Genomic DNA, 14,788 nt, shown 5'->3' with positions numbered 1-14,788 from the left:
GAGCTTTTAAACGTCCCAGTTGGCATTTTTTATTATCAGTATATTTTCTTTAGAAAAAATACTGTATCTTATACTTCCTGTTCCCTTTTTTCCCCTAGTGTCAAGACGGGAACATAATGTTCTTGAGTATTGCTTTTTTTAAAAACTACTGTAACTAGACATTTGTGCTCACATATCTAGACAAGTATTCCAGTGAGGGCCTGGATCCAAGTAGAATAGTTCTGCTTGCATTTGTAGAAATGGAACTGGGCCAGGGGAACTGAGTGGCAGTCATTTGCTGAGTGTTCAGTTTGGAAACGATCATTAAAACCATGAGATCGTTTCCCTGGGGACATGAGCATGTAAACTAAGCACAGGGTCAGGCGTTGTCTTGTGCTTTAGTCCCTCCTGTCAGACACCACAGTTAGTAGAGATTGTGTCCCTGTCTGCATCCCTTTAGGTGTTGGGGTTCATGTGGACTGCATCCTCATCCATGCTGAGAATGGTGGATGACATGATGTATGCAGCCAAGAGCCACAGCCTGCAGAAAAAGTGAAGAATTTTAATGCAGTGAGTTTCAGTTCTTTATTGTTTCAATGTTTCTTTCCCTTTTTTTCTCTTACCCACAGGAACCACTGTATCTTTGGAAACAAGTAATAGTCTCTTGGATTTGTTGTGCTACTATGGTGACAAGGAACCCTCAACTGATTATCATTTTCAGCAAAGTGAAAAATCTGAAGAGTTGGTAATGGTTTTGGCAGTGATTTTTTTTTTTTAATTTCTTTTGCCAATAATAACCATTTCAAAGTAAGATGGTTCTTATGCCCTATGTTAGGATAATAGAGGTTTGTTCTGAGGTGCAGTATGGTATAGTAGCTTTGATAAAAAGTGGTGTGTAGGAGGAAAGATCTAAACAATTGTTTTAATTCTGGTTCCCTTAAAAATATGTTGATCTTGCCTAAAAAATATGTTGACCTTACCTACCACATGCAGGCAAAGCCTTGACCAGAAATGTTTAGACAAACTCCTCTGTTGTTACTTACACTTACCATACGTAAGGAACAGGGAAAGACTCCGCGGCCCCAGCCACCCCCCCCACCAAAATATGCATACATAACGTGGGCAGAGAGGCATGAGCTCACTGTGGGGTGTAGGGCAGTATTGTGCCAAGGGCCGGCCTGTAGATAGGGAGCGCTATCTTTCTCAATCTGAGAGTTTTACTTCTGGAAAAAGATCCCGAGGACATCTTTGGGTCATGTGAATAAAGAATATATACATCATTTTCGGGGCGCCTGGGTGGCTCAGTGGGTTAAAGCCTCTGCCTTCGGCTCAGGTCATGATCCCAGGGTCCTGGGATCGAGCCCCGCATTGGGTTCTCTGCTCAGCAGGGAGCCTGCTTCCTCCTCTCTCTCTGCCTGCCTCTCTGCCTACTTGAAATCTCTGTCCGTCAAATAAATAAAATCTTTAAAAAAAAATATATATATATATATATACACATCATTTTCATAGTGTTGGTGCATGTAGATAGAAAAATGTGGAAAACTGGATGTCCAGTGACAAATGATTGGATTATGGTAATGTGGTTGACAGGACTAATGTAGGTCTGTTTGGCTGTGGAAAGATGCACCATATATTGAAAAGTGAGAAGATAGGCTTGACAATATTATTTCATTTTTATAAAGTATTTCCATATGCATGAGAGAAGATGAAAAGTGCTTTTCCTTCTATTTGTCTAATTTTCCTCCATTGAATAGGGGTTATTTACATACAGAGTAATTAAGTCGTTTAAAATGTATAGGCAGGTGATTTGTTTCCCTGGGGCTCAAGCTTGATAGAGCCAGCTTAAGCCAGGTTGTGTTTGGATTTGCAGTTCTTCTCTCCCGTTGAGGCTGTGCAGGGTACCGCTTCATCTGTCTCCAGGCTGTCAGTTCTCATTTCAAGTGCTAGCTTTACTTTCTGTCTCTAAGTGAGCTGATTTATGCTGAAAAAATTATCAGTTTTTTAAATGAACATTTACTGGTTTTCTTTCACTTTCTGTTGGATCTGTATTTTATTTTTACAAAGTTTCCTTTGCCTTTTTTTTTTTTTAAGATTGTATTTATTTACTTGACAGATCACAAGTAGGCAGAGAGGCAGGAAGGGAGAGAGGGGGAAACGGGCTCCTCACTGAGCAGAGAGCTCAATGCTGGGCTCAATCCCAGAACCCTGAGACCATGACCTAAGCTGAAGGCAAAGGCTTAATCCACTGAGCCACCCGGGTGCCCCTCCTTTGCCTTTCTGGTTTTAAGTATCTGAGTAGGAGAATGCATTGCATTGTCATTTTTTTTTTTTCTTTTTTTTGATGGTTCATTTCAGGAGGAGGCCGCAGAGGAAAATAACAAGAAATCAAAGAAGGCCGATCATCAGTTTGGAAACCTGTGGAGGTACGTTACACGTCAGGAGAACCTTGTAGTGTGGTTTTTTTATGGGGTATGTCATGTTCCCCAGCACCCCCTCAAGAAGATGTGCTCCTGAAGTTTCTAAAGTAGAATTTGTTTTCAACATACAGTACAAGTGTGACCTTGGCATGATATGCATTTAGAGCTCGTTCCGTAAGAGCTTTACTTCCAACGAGCAATACTCAGTTCTTCCTGTGCCTGTTCGTGCCCCCCCCCCCCCAACGCCCCATTTCATTTCGTGTCACCTTACATAGTGTTGGTTCCTTGGGTAGTGCCATCAGTGCTCCTACTCTGCAGTATATAACTCACGTTCTGAAAGATTGGCTCATTTTGTTCGTGTAAGAATACACATCCACTGGAATATAGCTCTAAATTAAGGCAACTGGCCAGCAAGCAGAAGTACTCAGCATTTCTAGACAGAAGGTGAATAATGTTTAACTAACATTTGAGAATTGAAGTTAACCAAGTAGAAATGTCTAAGAAATATTTCATGTGGACGTCTGGAGAAGGAGAGCTACCATTAGTATCTGAAGTCTTTTAAAGTGCTAAGTTGAATTTAATAATAGTAGATTTTAATAGTAGATTTAATAGTAGATTTTAATAATTTCGTGTAGTGGTTAAGAGCTTGGACTTTGGCATACCGTCCTGGCCCAAATCCTGCTTCTGATTTCCAAGACCTCTTTGTAAGATGGTTACGTTAGGTGAGTGAGTGGTTGATAGGGAGGAAGGAAGAAGATGCCCCAGAGTGTGACACGTACACACTAGACTGTGAGAGAGATTTTGGAAAAACTGCTTGTCCGTGGGGGGCTCTGGGGAGTTGTATATGGTTGAGAGAGGGTGGGGAAACTTCAGTGTGTACCCTCTGTACACTTTACTTTTTGTTCAGTGTCGTATGTATTTTTTGTAAAAATTTTCAGTCCTGGTTCTGTCGTTAACCACGAAGCTGCGGACCACTTGAGGTGTTTAAGCCTCAGTTTTTCCCACTTTTCAGAGTGCTAACCATCTCTCTCTCTCTGGATGCTAGGAATTGTGTGTATGAAGTGCTTGGCAAAGTGCTTGGAACATTTTGAACTCTCAGTAGGTGTGGTAGCTATCGGTTTTTCCTGTTTCCCCTGGTTCATTTACTCTTCTGTGTCTAGGCCAAAAAACAATGCAGAGAGAATCTTTGCTCTCATGCCAGAGAAAAACTCACACTCCTACTGCACAATGATCCGAGGAATGGTGAAGGTAACATTTATTTTTATATTTCTGTCTTTAATGTCCACTAATTCCTGGTTTTTCACCCTCAGAATTGTTGACAGTTGGGCTGCATAATGCATTGCGGTGGGGGCTCTCCACTGCACCGTGGAGTGTTTAGAAGCTCCCTATTCTATACCCACTGCATGTCAGTGTTGCGTCCTCCCCCCTTCAGTTGTGACAACTAGAAATATCTCCAGGAATTACTGCATGTCACCTGGGAGGCAAAATTTCCACAGCAGTGGAGTATAAACTTCTTAAAAACCAGGACCTTGTCTGCTTCTTTTGCAATTTACTTTGTATTCCCAAACCCTAAGACAGTTGCTGTGCAAATATTTCTCAAGTCAACATATATGATGATGCTTAATGTTTATGCTCTGTCTCCCAGCACCGAGCTCTTGTGCAGGCATTAAACTTGTACACTGAATTACTAAACAACAGACTCCATGGTAAGTGTGTTTGTGGAGAATTTCCTTTTCTTTTCTTAAGAATCTGTAACATTGGGGCACCTGGGTGGCAGAAGCCTCTGCCTTCGGCTCGGGTCATGATCCTGGGGTCCTGGGATCGAGCCCCGCATCAGGCTCTCTGCTCAGCGGGGAGCCTGCTTTCCTTCCCCTCTCTCTGCCTACTTGTGATTTCTATCTGTCAAATGAGTAAATAAAATCTTAAAAAAAATCTGTAACATCTGGAATGCCTGAGTGGCTCAGTCGGTTAAACATTTGCATTACACTCAGGTCATGATCATAGATAGGGTCTTGGGATTGAGCCAGACATCGGGCTCCTTGCTCAGTGGGGAGCCTGCTTCTTCCACTGCCTGCCGTTCCCCCCTGCTTGTGTGCACACGCTTTCTGTCTCTGACAAATCTTGCAAAAAGAAATCTGTAACATTTTTGAATCTGCAGAATATTTGGATCTTGCCTCAATTATGAGCTCAATTTTCATCTTTTCATGTGGTATTGGTGGTAGAAGCAGGAGGAGAGATCCAGAGCAGGGAATGATTGTCTGGTGTCGTGGGCACATGGGAATGAGCTAAGAGCCACATGCGCGTTACTGCTTTGCCTTCAGCTGAGGCATTTAGGGGTTAAACTTCAACCTAGACTGTTGTTTTTACAGCTGATGTGTACACCTTCACTGCATTGATTGAAGCAACAGCTTTGAGTGTGCATGAGAAACTGGAGGACAAATGGAATAATATACTGGTAAGGAGGAACCCTCCTTTTGTCTTCTGATGGGCGGAAAATACCTTTTCCTAGAAATAAAAGGGGCGGAGACAGCATTTACTGTGCATTTTCATGGCAAATACTACCACGCTGGGCGCACAGCGGTTGCATGTTTACACCCTCCCAGCAACCCTGCAGTTTAAATGGCTGTGTCTGACATGTGCGTAGAAAAAGTTACCTGACCCATTGTCCATGGCTAGAATTCATAAAGACCACAGTTGCTTCATTTCTCACAGTGTTTTCATTACAAAAATAATGTGTATTTATGGGAACATTTTTATCAGGTAAGTTTGGAAAATTATACTCACTGGCTTGAAATAACTTCAGACTAGAAATGTTTTTATTTTTACACCATGCAGTTTGTCTTTATACCATACTGCTCATTTTAAAGGAAAATACTCCATTCTAGTCTGTTCTTTTGCTTTACTAGGCAGGGTGAAGACAGTTGTATAACTTGATCAAGTGAGGTGGGGTGACTTCTCTAAAAGGCAAAGTCACTGGTCCTGCTAATAGATAATTTTTAGATTAGGGATGTTCAGACTTAGCTAGAGAACCAAAATCTTTTTTATTACTTTACTTACTTATATTTAAAGGTCTTATTTGACAGAGAGAGCCACAGCAAGAGAGAGAACACAAGCAGGGGGCTGGTGGGAGAGGGAGAAACAGGGAGCTCAATGCAGGGCTTGATCCTAGGACCCTGGGATCATGACCTGAGCCGAAGGCAGACCCTTAACAATTGAGCCACCTAGGTGCCCCCCTTCCCCCAAATTATTTTTTAGTGTGTGATATTAGTTAATTGGACAAATTATCTATCCAGGCATAAACAAGACTTACTGCTTTTGACTCAACTAGGATCTGCTAAAACAAATGGCTGTTCAGAAGGTGAAACCAAATCTACAGACATTTAATACCATTCTGAAATGCCTCCGAAGATTTCATGCATTTGGAAAAGTGCCAGCCCTGCAGACCTTCCGTGAAATGAAAGCCATCGGAATAGGTGAGTATGTGTCCTGTCCCTTCCTGGAGGCTGAGCCAGTGCTGACCAGAGGTCTTAGATCCAGATAAGTGAAAAAGAGATGGTAAACTCTTCTTGCTTTGTACAGAGCATACTGAGAATTTCAAGTCCACCACTTGGCACAGTTAATTACTAGTATTGAGTAATGGTGGGAACTCCTTTATCTTCATGCTCTTTATGGCAAATTACAATGTTCTTTTAATACTTTAGTTTTCTGTGGACTTTTAGGGAGAACTGTTCACTTAAGAATTAGTTTTAAATCCCATGACATTTGCTGGCACAATTAGGTGTTTGGACCTAAATGTGCCACTGTGTTGTATAGTTTGCAGTAATTATTAAAGATTGTTTGGGAACACGTTCACTTCAGTATGCGTTAGTATTCTAGAATGTAACATTTAGTAATGACATGTCAAGGCTTTCTAAAAGTGATTGTTTTTGATCTCTTTCCACTTAACATTAATTCAAATGAGCTAGGAAAGGTCTTTGTTCAGAGGAATAGGAATATATCATCTCTTACTTAAGAGATACCAAGGTTGGTGTGTTTTTAGTTCATTGCGCCTCAGTAAACACTATTTTTGGACAGCCGCGTTTGACTTTTTTTTTTTTTTTTTTTTTTTCCTGTCAACCTGGTAATTTAGAACCCTCACTTGCAACATACCATTATCTTATTCAGCTGTTCTATCACCACGGTATGTATGATGTTATGTATTAATTCATGTAGAAAGCTGATCCATTCTCTTAAGTTTATGTGATTGTTATAGTCTTCTTTCCCTGTGCAGGATTTAAGAATAGAGAACACAAATTAACATTATCCTATAGCCTGAGCGGAAAGTTACTCCAGGTAGAGAGGACAGGGCCATTAAATGTCCTAACAGTGTTGGTGTACAATTACCAATGGTCAAAAGGTGGGACACTTGGGTGGCTCAATCGGTTAAGCATCTTCTTTCAGCTCAGGTCATGATCCCAGGGTCATGAGATTGAGCCCCACATGGGACTACCTGCTCAGCAGGGAGTCTGCTTCTCTCTCTGCCTCTGCCCCTCTCCACCATTCTAACAAGCTTTCTCTCTGTCAAATAAATAAATGAAATCTTTAAAAACAAAGAAATAGTCAGAAGGTACATTAGTCTGGAGTTCTTTTGACTCTCCAGAGCTGTGTTTTCCAGTAAAATAGCCATTAGGCACACATGCCTATTTAATTAAAATTAAACGACATTTAAAATTTATTCATTGCTTTAGTGCTAGGTAGCCACATGTGGCTCCTAGCTACTGTATTCAGTGATGCAGCAATAGAACATTTACATTTGTACAGGAAGTTGTTGGATGATGCTGCTCCACAGTAACCTTGACCTTATTCTGAAGTCTTGTCGGAGAACCTTTTGGCTCTGTTTGTCACCTGCTTTAGGCCCGCCAGTTCCTGTAGGAGCTGTGCTCTGTTGAATGGACTTCAGAGCAAGGCACACCTGAGTTGAAATTTCACCTGTCACTTATCAGCTTTGCCAAAAGGGACTGAATACCTTACCTGAGTAAATACTGCAGGCTGTGACGATGAAATGAACTCTTGGCTCGTGCTTGAAAGGCATGCAGTAAGCACCCCTAGTCTGTCAGTTCTTAGCCGTTTGCCCCAATCTGAGAAAGAACCCCTTCAGAAATGACTGTTCCAGTCCTTCTCTGCTGTAGTAGACTTTACACATATAAAAGAGAACTTGATTGTTTTGGTGGGCTGATTTTACAAAATCCACATCCTCACCTATGGGGAAGATTCTGTCTTTTTTAGGGTGGTGGTAGGGGGAAGAGGTAACAGACTCTATCTTGGAAACAGATAAACAGTTTCCACAGTAATTATATCTTCTAAAATTTTACTTAACCCTGATGACGTTATAGTGAGTCTAGTGTTTCTGACCCTAAAGCCTGTTGCATTTCTCTTCTACCATTACATACCACTTTGGTTCAGTTGCGAAACAAAGTCTGGTCTTGCTTCCTAAGTAACACTCGGGAATATGGGAGCAGGCTCAGAGGGGGAGTGTCCATTTGCCTTACACATATGGAAACTGGTTCCCTGTAGTAATGACTTTTAGGTATTTACTCAAAGGGGAAAGCCTAAAGAAAGGATACATATAAAGAGAACTGTTGTGTAACTACTAAAATGATTAGAAATGCCAGCAAATGGAAACATGCTTGAGGAAATTGTAGAAATACATCTGTACTGTCATTAAAACTACATTACCACTTGTGTGCTGATAAGGTAGCAAACAGATTGTATGAATAAGGTGAGGTGTTGGAAAATTGTGTAGGTGCATTTTATACCTATTAGTACTCAGTTCATGTGATTTTAAGAGGATTGCCTCATTCCATTAATTCTACAGTTCTCTTTTTTCTTGGCCTTTTCATCCCGATCATACATAACACAAATGATTACTGCCAAAATAAATATTTGTTTTCTGAGTATGCAGATTTGGTGAGGTTGTTTGTATCTCCCACTTCAGTGAAAGATAAGCTTCAGACAGACTAAGGAGGAAGGGGAAGTGTGCTGGGAGCACATAGACCAAGAGCTGGACTGTCCCAGATCGTATGAAGAGTTGCCCCCCATGGTGTGTGCACCTGCTCCTTCAGCGGGCACGCGCTCCGTAGGCTGTGTGCCGGGTGGTACGCTGGGGGGTGGAGGGTACAAAGGGGTGTAAGGGGGGGACTCCTTATAAAGCCTGATTGCTTTTTTGTTCTGCAGAAAACCGTTCGAAAGGATCATCCCTCATAATCTATGATATTATGAACGAATTAACAGGACGGAAATTTTCCCCAAGGGACCCAGATGACGGTAGGCATAGAAATTGCTTGTGTGAGACAAAGAGCCTGCTCTCTTTTTTTTTTTTTTTTTTTTAAAGATTTTATTTATTTATTTGACGGAGAGAGAGATCACAAGCAGGCAGAGAGAGAGGAGGAAGCAGGCTCCCTGTGGAGCAGAGAGCCTGATGCGGGGCTCGATCCCAGGACCCTGAGATCATGACCTGAGCCGAAGGCAGCGGCTTAATCCACTGAGCCACCCAGGCGCCCCAGAGCCTGCTCTCTTGATTGCCAGTTATTAGAGGCCTAATGATAGGACAGGGTTTGATTTAGCTTACTTGTCTTACAGGTGATTATTCTGAAGAGGCCAAAATATGTGTGGCCCATTGCTGTGTGCTTTCTCTACTAGAGTTTTTATTCCTTTAGGTTTAACTTACACATTAACAGTTTTATTGCTAGGATATTTATTAATGTTGCTCACTTGAAAATGTATTTTATCCATTGTAACCAAGACTTTGTGAACTTTGATTTTCAGATATGTTTTTTCAGTCAGCCATGAGAGTTGTGAGTACGGATTCTTGTTTAACTTTTCTTCTTCCTTTTAGTCATTTAAATCTATCTTTAACTGGGGTGAGTGGGATCCCCTGATTTTTTCATTTTCTCTTTTGTCTATGTCTTTGGTCCAAATTTTCTTTCTTTCCTCTTAAATTTCATGCTAATTCACATAGCATCCCTACCCTTTGTTTATTGTATATGTTGTCTTTTTTCACACCTTTGCTCAGATAAGGTTAAAGAGTATTTCATATTTACCTATTGGTGATTTTTTTAAATTGATAATGGTTGTTTGGGATTTAGGTTTTTCATTTTATGTTAATTAGAAGAAGTTTTAGGCGGCTTCAGGATGGGTTAGCATACCCTATTCCCTAAGGATAATTGCTCTCCAAAAGGTTAGTGTGTACCCTTGCAGGTTTTCTCCTCCAGGTATTCAGACACACACAGCCAGGCCCGTTTCAACTGTATTTTGTTTATTGACAGTTGCATAGTATTTCATAGGAGGGGGGGACTGCAATTTACTGGAGTCTTCTACTGTTCGTGTATTTTGGAGTTACTGCGTGGGGTTTTTTTTGCAAATATGGTGAGGCTGAAATGAGCACTCCTCTCTTTTATGCACATAACCAGGTGTTTTCATAGGATTGATTTCTAAAGCTACAATCACTAGATTAAAATTCTGTTTTAGATTTCACAGAACTTGGGGTTTGCCTCCCTCTCACCCCAATCTTAAAACTCTTGCTGTCAACTAGTAATACATTGAATCAGCGTGAATATTTCCACAAGTAACTCTTTTTAATGTAATGAGCCACTCTTTGACTGGTAAATCTGGGTGATGCTTACTGCTTACAAATTTTCAGTGCTCATTTCTCAGAGATCTAGAACTTGCTTATCAAGTACATGGCCTCTTAAACACTGGAGACAACTGGAAATTCATTGGACCAGATCATCGGCGTAATTTCTATTAGTAAGTGTGTTGGAAATGTATCCTTTTGTATTATTGGAGCCTCTTTAAGCAACCATTAGTTCTGCAAACGGGAGACTGTTGGTAGGCTTCCTGTGTCAACCCTGGAGGCAGCAGGCCCCGGACTTAAAGTACAACTACTTTCAGTACATGTTAACTGAGCACTTGGGAGTTCAAGCAGTGGTACAACTGATTTGCCTGACTGAGATGTCTGGTATAGTTAGATCTTTTAGATTGTTTTTCTCTGTAACAGTTTAAATGTTTTTTTGTTTTTTTTTTTAATTATTTATTTATTTGACAGACAGAGATCATAAGTAGGCAGAGAGGCAGAGAGAGAGAGGAGGAAGCAGGCTCCCCGCTGAGCAGAGAGCCCAATGTGGGGCTCGATCCCAGAACCCTGGGATCATGACCTGAGCCGAAGGCAGAGGCTTTAACCCACTGAGCCACCCAGGCGCCCCTCTCTGTAACAGTTTAAATCTACGTATCTTTTCCTCTAGGCCCTATTTTATATTTTTGAATATATAGTAGGGTGGGTCCCTAACAATTTCAACACAGCCTTTTTTTTTTTAAATTTTATTTAAAGATGTTATTTATTAGAGAAGGGGCAGGGGAAGAGGGAAAAGCAGACTCCTGGCTGAACAGGGAGCCTGATGCAGGGCTCGATTTGAGGACCCTAAGATCATGACCCAAACTGAAGGAAACGCTTAACCCACTGAGCCACCCAGGCACCCCAACCTCGTTTTTAAAAAGGAGGGTACAAGATGAAGCCCAAAGAGGCTCCTTAAATGAGTTTGACTTCAGGTAGATAAAAACAAACAAGCACTTAAGGAGGCAGTCTGTTAGTAGGCATGTAATGACTGTCTTCTGTGTGTCTATATCCTTCACATTGCGTGCTTTTAAAATGAATGGATATTAGGGGCGCCTGGGTGGCTTAGCGGGTTAAAGCCTCTGCCTTCGGCTCCAGTCATGATCCCAGGGTCCTGGGATCGAGCCCCACATTGGGTTCTCTGCTCGGTGGGGAGCCTGCTTCCCCTCTCTCTCTGCCTGCCTCTCTGCCTACTTGTGATCTCTCTCTGTCAAATAAATAAATAAAATCTTAAAAAAAAAAAATGAATGGATATTCACTGTCTGCTCACAGTGAGCTGAGAACATATTGAGGCAGTCATGAACGGCCAGCTGTGGGTAAGAAGGTATTAATTAGGAAGTCCAGACAGCATGGTTAGCACCTTCTGGTCAAGCATTGGCCCATGCAGTTTGACACTGTTTGTAACTTATAAGTTGATTTTAAAGTCTGTGTAACGTATCATATAGCTGTGCTGTAATTTAATTATTCTGTTGTTAGGGATCTGCGACTAAACCCATCTTTTCTCTCCATTACAGTTCCAAGTTCTTCAGTTTGCTTTGTCTAATGGAACAAATTGATGTCACCTTGAAGTGGTACAAGGACCTGATACCTTCAGTAAGATGATCATAACCTGTCATTGTAGATGAGCTGGTGGGTATCTTTGCTGACTAATACCTTAAACATATATCCCTGTTTCTCTTAATCAGGTGTTCTTTCCCCATTCCCAAACTTTGATAGATCTTCTCCAAGCATTGGATGTGGCCAACCGGCTAGAAGTGATTCCTCAAATTTGGAAAGGTTGGTTTCAGCTTGTGAGTTCAGCACCATCTCACTTCATCACTTCATTGTCCTACATTTTGATTATCAAAAGTACCAACATTGTTAGGGATGGAAATTTCCATTTTTCACTAAATTGAATATATTTTAGTCTGCTTAATGGGTGCTGGCTCACTTTGCATGTTGGATTGCATAAGTAAAGATGCATTGAAAGTGACCTAAATAAGTTTTTGTGTGACACACCCTAAATCAAAATTCAGATCTCCACCCACAAGTCTTTGCGATTCCTCTGTATCATGCTGCATTCTTGTAACTCAGTTGTTAACCAGTCAGTGATACTTAATGCTTCTAAGAAATGGGCATGATTGTGGGTTTCTGTGTATAAACTGGCTGCAGAAGATGCTGCGTGTCTTCTACGAGGTGACTGTGATCGCTTGAGTTTCTGTCGGCTGCAGGTTACCATATCTGAACACTGAGACTCTAGCCCTGACCTGTTTTACAAGATTGCTCTAATGATTGTTGCATTAAAGATCGTTGACAATCACCAAGTGCTGTAAAATCATGTCTTGCCATATGGAGCTGGTAGCTGCTGCAGAGTAGCACACCTGCTGTGTCTCGCCCTTGACTGGGAGCAGGTCACTGCCTTCCATTGCTCCTTCATCCATTCTTAGCATGAATTATCCTGCTGATTGCCTGGAGTCCTAGAATAAGTAGTGTCAGCACCTGACTTTGACCAGCCTGGGAACTGTGACGGTGGACAAAGGTCAGCTGAAGAGTTTTGGTTTTACATATCTGTAATCACCTCTGTGTTCTTTTTGTTTCAAGATAGTAAAGAATATGGTCACACTTTTCGCAGTGACCTGAAAGAAGAGATTCTGATGCTTATGGCAAGGGATCAGCACCCAGCAGAGGTAGGTAGGGTTGTATCCAGAGTCAGGTTATGTTACAGTGATTAGATGGGTACTAGCCAGTATGTTCTCGAACACTGTGGACTTTGTAACGGTAATTTCCTTGGTTTCATCTAGGGAAACCTTACAGAGAATTTTGCCATCTAAACCCAGATTTAAATTCTGTATCTAAACACCCAGCCATTAGCAGAATCCCATTTTTGAAGTCCAAAACAAGTTTCTTTCTGTCTTGACAGTAGTAGCTTTTTGAAAAAAATTCCCATCTAAAGGATGTGGCCAACTTGCAAATTATTTACCCCAGAGCAGGGCAGGGTGCCCTTTTTTTTTTTAATCGTTCATGTACTATACCTGTGATGGGTTTCAGATGGTAGAATGCATAGCTCAAAAATGTCACGACATCTGCAGAATCTCCTCAACTTAGACTCTCCTCAGACCAGCTAGGCAGTTCTGCTGACTCTGAGCCTCTCAGCTTCAGGTGGCGTTTGCCGACTGTGCTGCAGATATCAAATCCACTTACGAGAGCCAGGATGGCAGACAGACTGCTCCTGAGTGGCCAGCCAACTCTCTGAACTATATAGCTGTCCTCTTTTTAAGGGCTGGGAGAACCCAGGAAGCCTGGTGAGTACAAAACCTCAAGCATATAGTAGCAGTATTTGTATCTGGATCTCAGAGAACATCTTCCCTGGTCACTGTATGACGTGTAATTAGAAAAGTGAGTTTTTTCTGGGACTGCAAATACTGACTGAAAAGGAAACTTTCGGAAGACCAGCAGAGTATAAACATTGTATTTAAGAGAGGACACAGTTTAATGGGCAAATTCTCTATTGTTCTCCTGTTTTCTGTATCTATGGGCAAGTAGTCTCTTGTCTGTCCACTTAATAGAATGATGAGAGAATCTTACTTTTGAAAATGTCTTGGGCATTTGGCTTATCCAAGTATTATACTTAATGCTTAAAGTGCAGGCTGTACACTTGGGACTTCAAGAAACTGACATTTACAAACTTAAACCATCTTTGGTTTTTGCCACTGTGTGCCTACCAGTTAGGTGTTTTCATCAGCACTTCCCTCACATACTTAGTGTTTGTGAATGGACGCTTCACATGCATTCCTTTTTCGAAAAGCAGAGAAGTCAACAAAAGAATACTTTGTAGGAGTAGTCCTCATTAGGTGATTTTGTTCAGTAAGTGGGGTACTTGTTTATGGCCTTTTCAACATAAGAAAGTGACTTGAACAGAGTTTTCAGCCCAAAATGTAGAAGAGCTGGGGAATGAAGGCTTTGCTGGCCTAAACTGGTCTTAGGAGTATGAAATCACACACATGACCTGCTACACTGCTAGTGACCAACCTTTGATGCTCAAATTTGTTAACGGGTTGACACACATGCGTTACGAGTCAGGCTGTGATGATTGGCGCAGGGGTACGGACCTCAGCTGAATCATGGGAGCTGAATGTATGTGTTTCGCCTTTGTCCTGCATGTGGCAGGATGCTGGTGAGCACTTACAGGAGACTGATGCCTCAATCTGAGCCTGCTCTTCACCGCGTATCTCTAGGACACTGCTCTTGTTCCGGGATTGTAAGAAAATAGAGATCACACTCTGTTGCATCCTTCTCTAGAAGAGGGTGTACCCCCCTAGTAAATTTCAACCCTGGCAATGAATAACACTTGCCTGGGAAATGCACGTATGTGAAGTCTGGGAGGAGGGAGTTGAAGCACCCACGGTGATTTAGATGTAAACAGGGCTGGGAAATCAGCTCACAGGTGCTGTCTTCAGCAACTTAACAGCAGGAGAACGGCTATGATCATCTGCTCACCTTCTGTGCTGTTAGTAATCTTTCTCATATCTCGTGTTGAACAGGAAAATGTTGGGGCTTTTCAAGAAGCATAATAAGATCCCTGGGTAAGTTGAAGTTAACAGGCTTCCCTGGCTACATGTTGGAATTTGCAGCATATTCTTAACTCTTAGCATGGGGTGATTGGAATTTCTTTACATACCTCATTCAGTGATTGAGCATCCTTCTGCTAAAGCAAATGGACAGTTCTTCTACCATCTAGGGCGTCCTGAAGCAAGCAGTGTTTAAT

At 41.7% G+C, this 14,788-nt stretch overlaps 1 protein-coding gene and 1 non-coding gene across 3 annotated transcripts in view; both read left to right on the top strand.

Moving 5' to 3' along the window:
• PTCD3 (pentatricopeptide repeat domain 3) overlaps window positions 1-14,788 on the top strand; it is a 48,760-nt gene that overhangs the window by 32,984 nt on the left and 988 nt on the right. For both annotated transcript variants that reach the window (XM_045979340.1, XM_045979339.1), the window contains 15 exons: window positions 609-724; window positions 2,335-2,402; window positions 3,557-3,644; window positions 4,042-4,102; window positions 4,766-4,851; window positions 5,725-5,869; window positions 6,526-6,576; window positions 8,610-8,699; window positions 9,201-9,229; window positions 10,075-10,181; window positions 11,559-11,637; window positions 11,730-11,820; window positions 12,625-12,710; window positions 13,177-13,325; window positions 14,565-14,606. In XM_045979340.1, the coding sequence (XP_045835296.1) occupies window positions 609-724; window positions 2,335-2,402; window positions 3,557-3,644; window positions 4,042-4,102; window positions 4,766-4,851; window positions 5,725-5,869; window positions 6,526-6,576; window positions 8,610-8,699; window positions 9,201-9,229; window positions 10,075-10,181; window positions 11,559-11,637; window positions 11,730-11,820; window positions 12,625-12,710; window positions 13,177-13,325; window positions 14,565-14,606 (1,288 nt within the window). The remainder of the gene's footprint in view (window positions 1-608; window positions 725-2,334; window positions 2,403-3,556; window positions 3,645-4,041; window positions 4,103-4,765; window positions 4,852-5,724; window positions 5,870-6,525; window positions 6,577-8,609; window positions 8,700-9,200; window positions 9,230-10,074; window positions 10,182-11,558; window positions 11,638-11,729; window positions 11,821-12,624; window positions 12,711-13,176; window positions 13,326-14,564; window positions 14,607-14,788) is intronic.
• Window positions 14,101-14,237, top strand: LOC123926278. Its single transcript, XR_006815206.1, has one exon. It is a non-coding gene; the product is annotated as a small nucleolar RNA SNORD94 (small nucleolar RNA).

Source organism: Meles meles, chromosome 15 (genome assembly GCF_922984935.1).
Source record: "Meles meles chromosome 15, mMelMel3.1 paternal haplotype, whole genome shotgun sequence".
Lineage (NCBI taxonomy): Eukaryota > Metazoa > Chordata > Mammalia > Carnivora > Mustelidae > Meles > Meles meles.
This window is presented reverse-complemented; position numbering and strand designations above follow the sequence as displayed.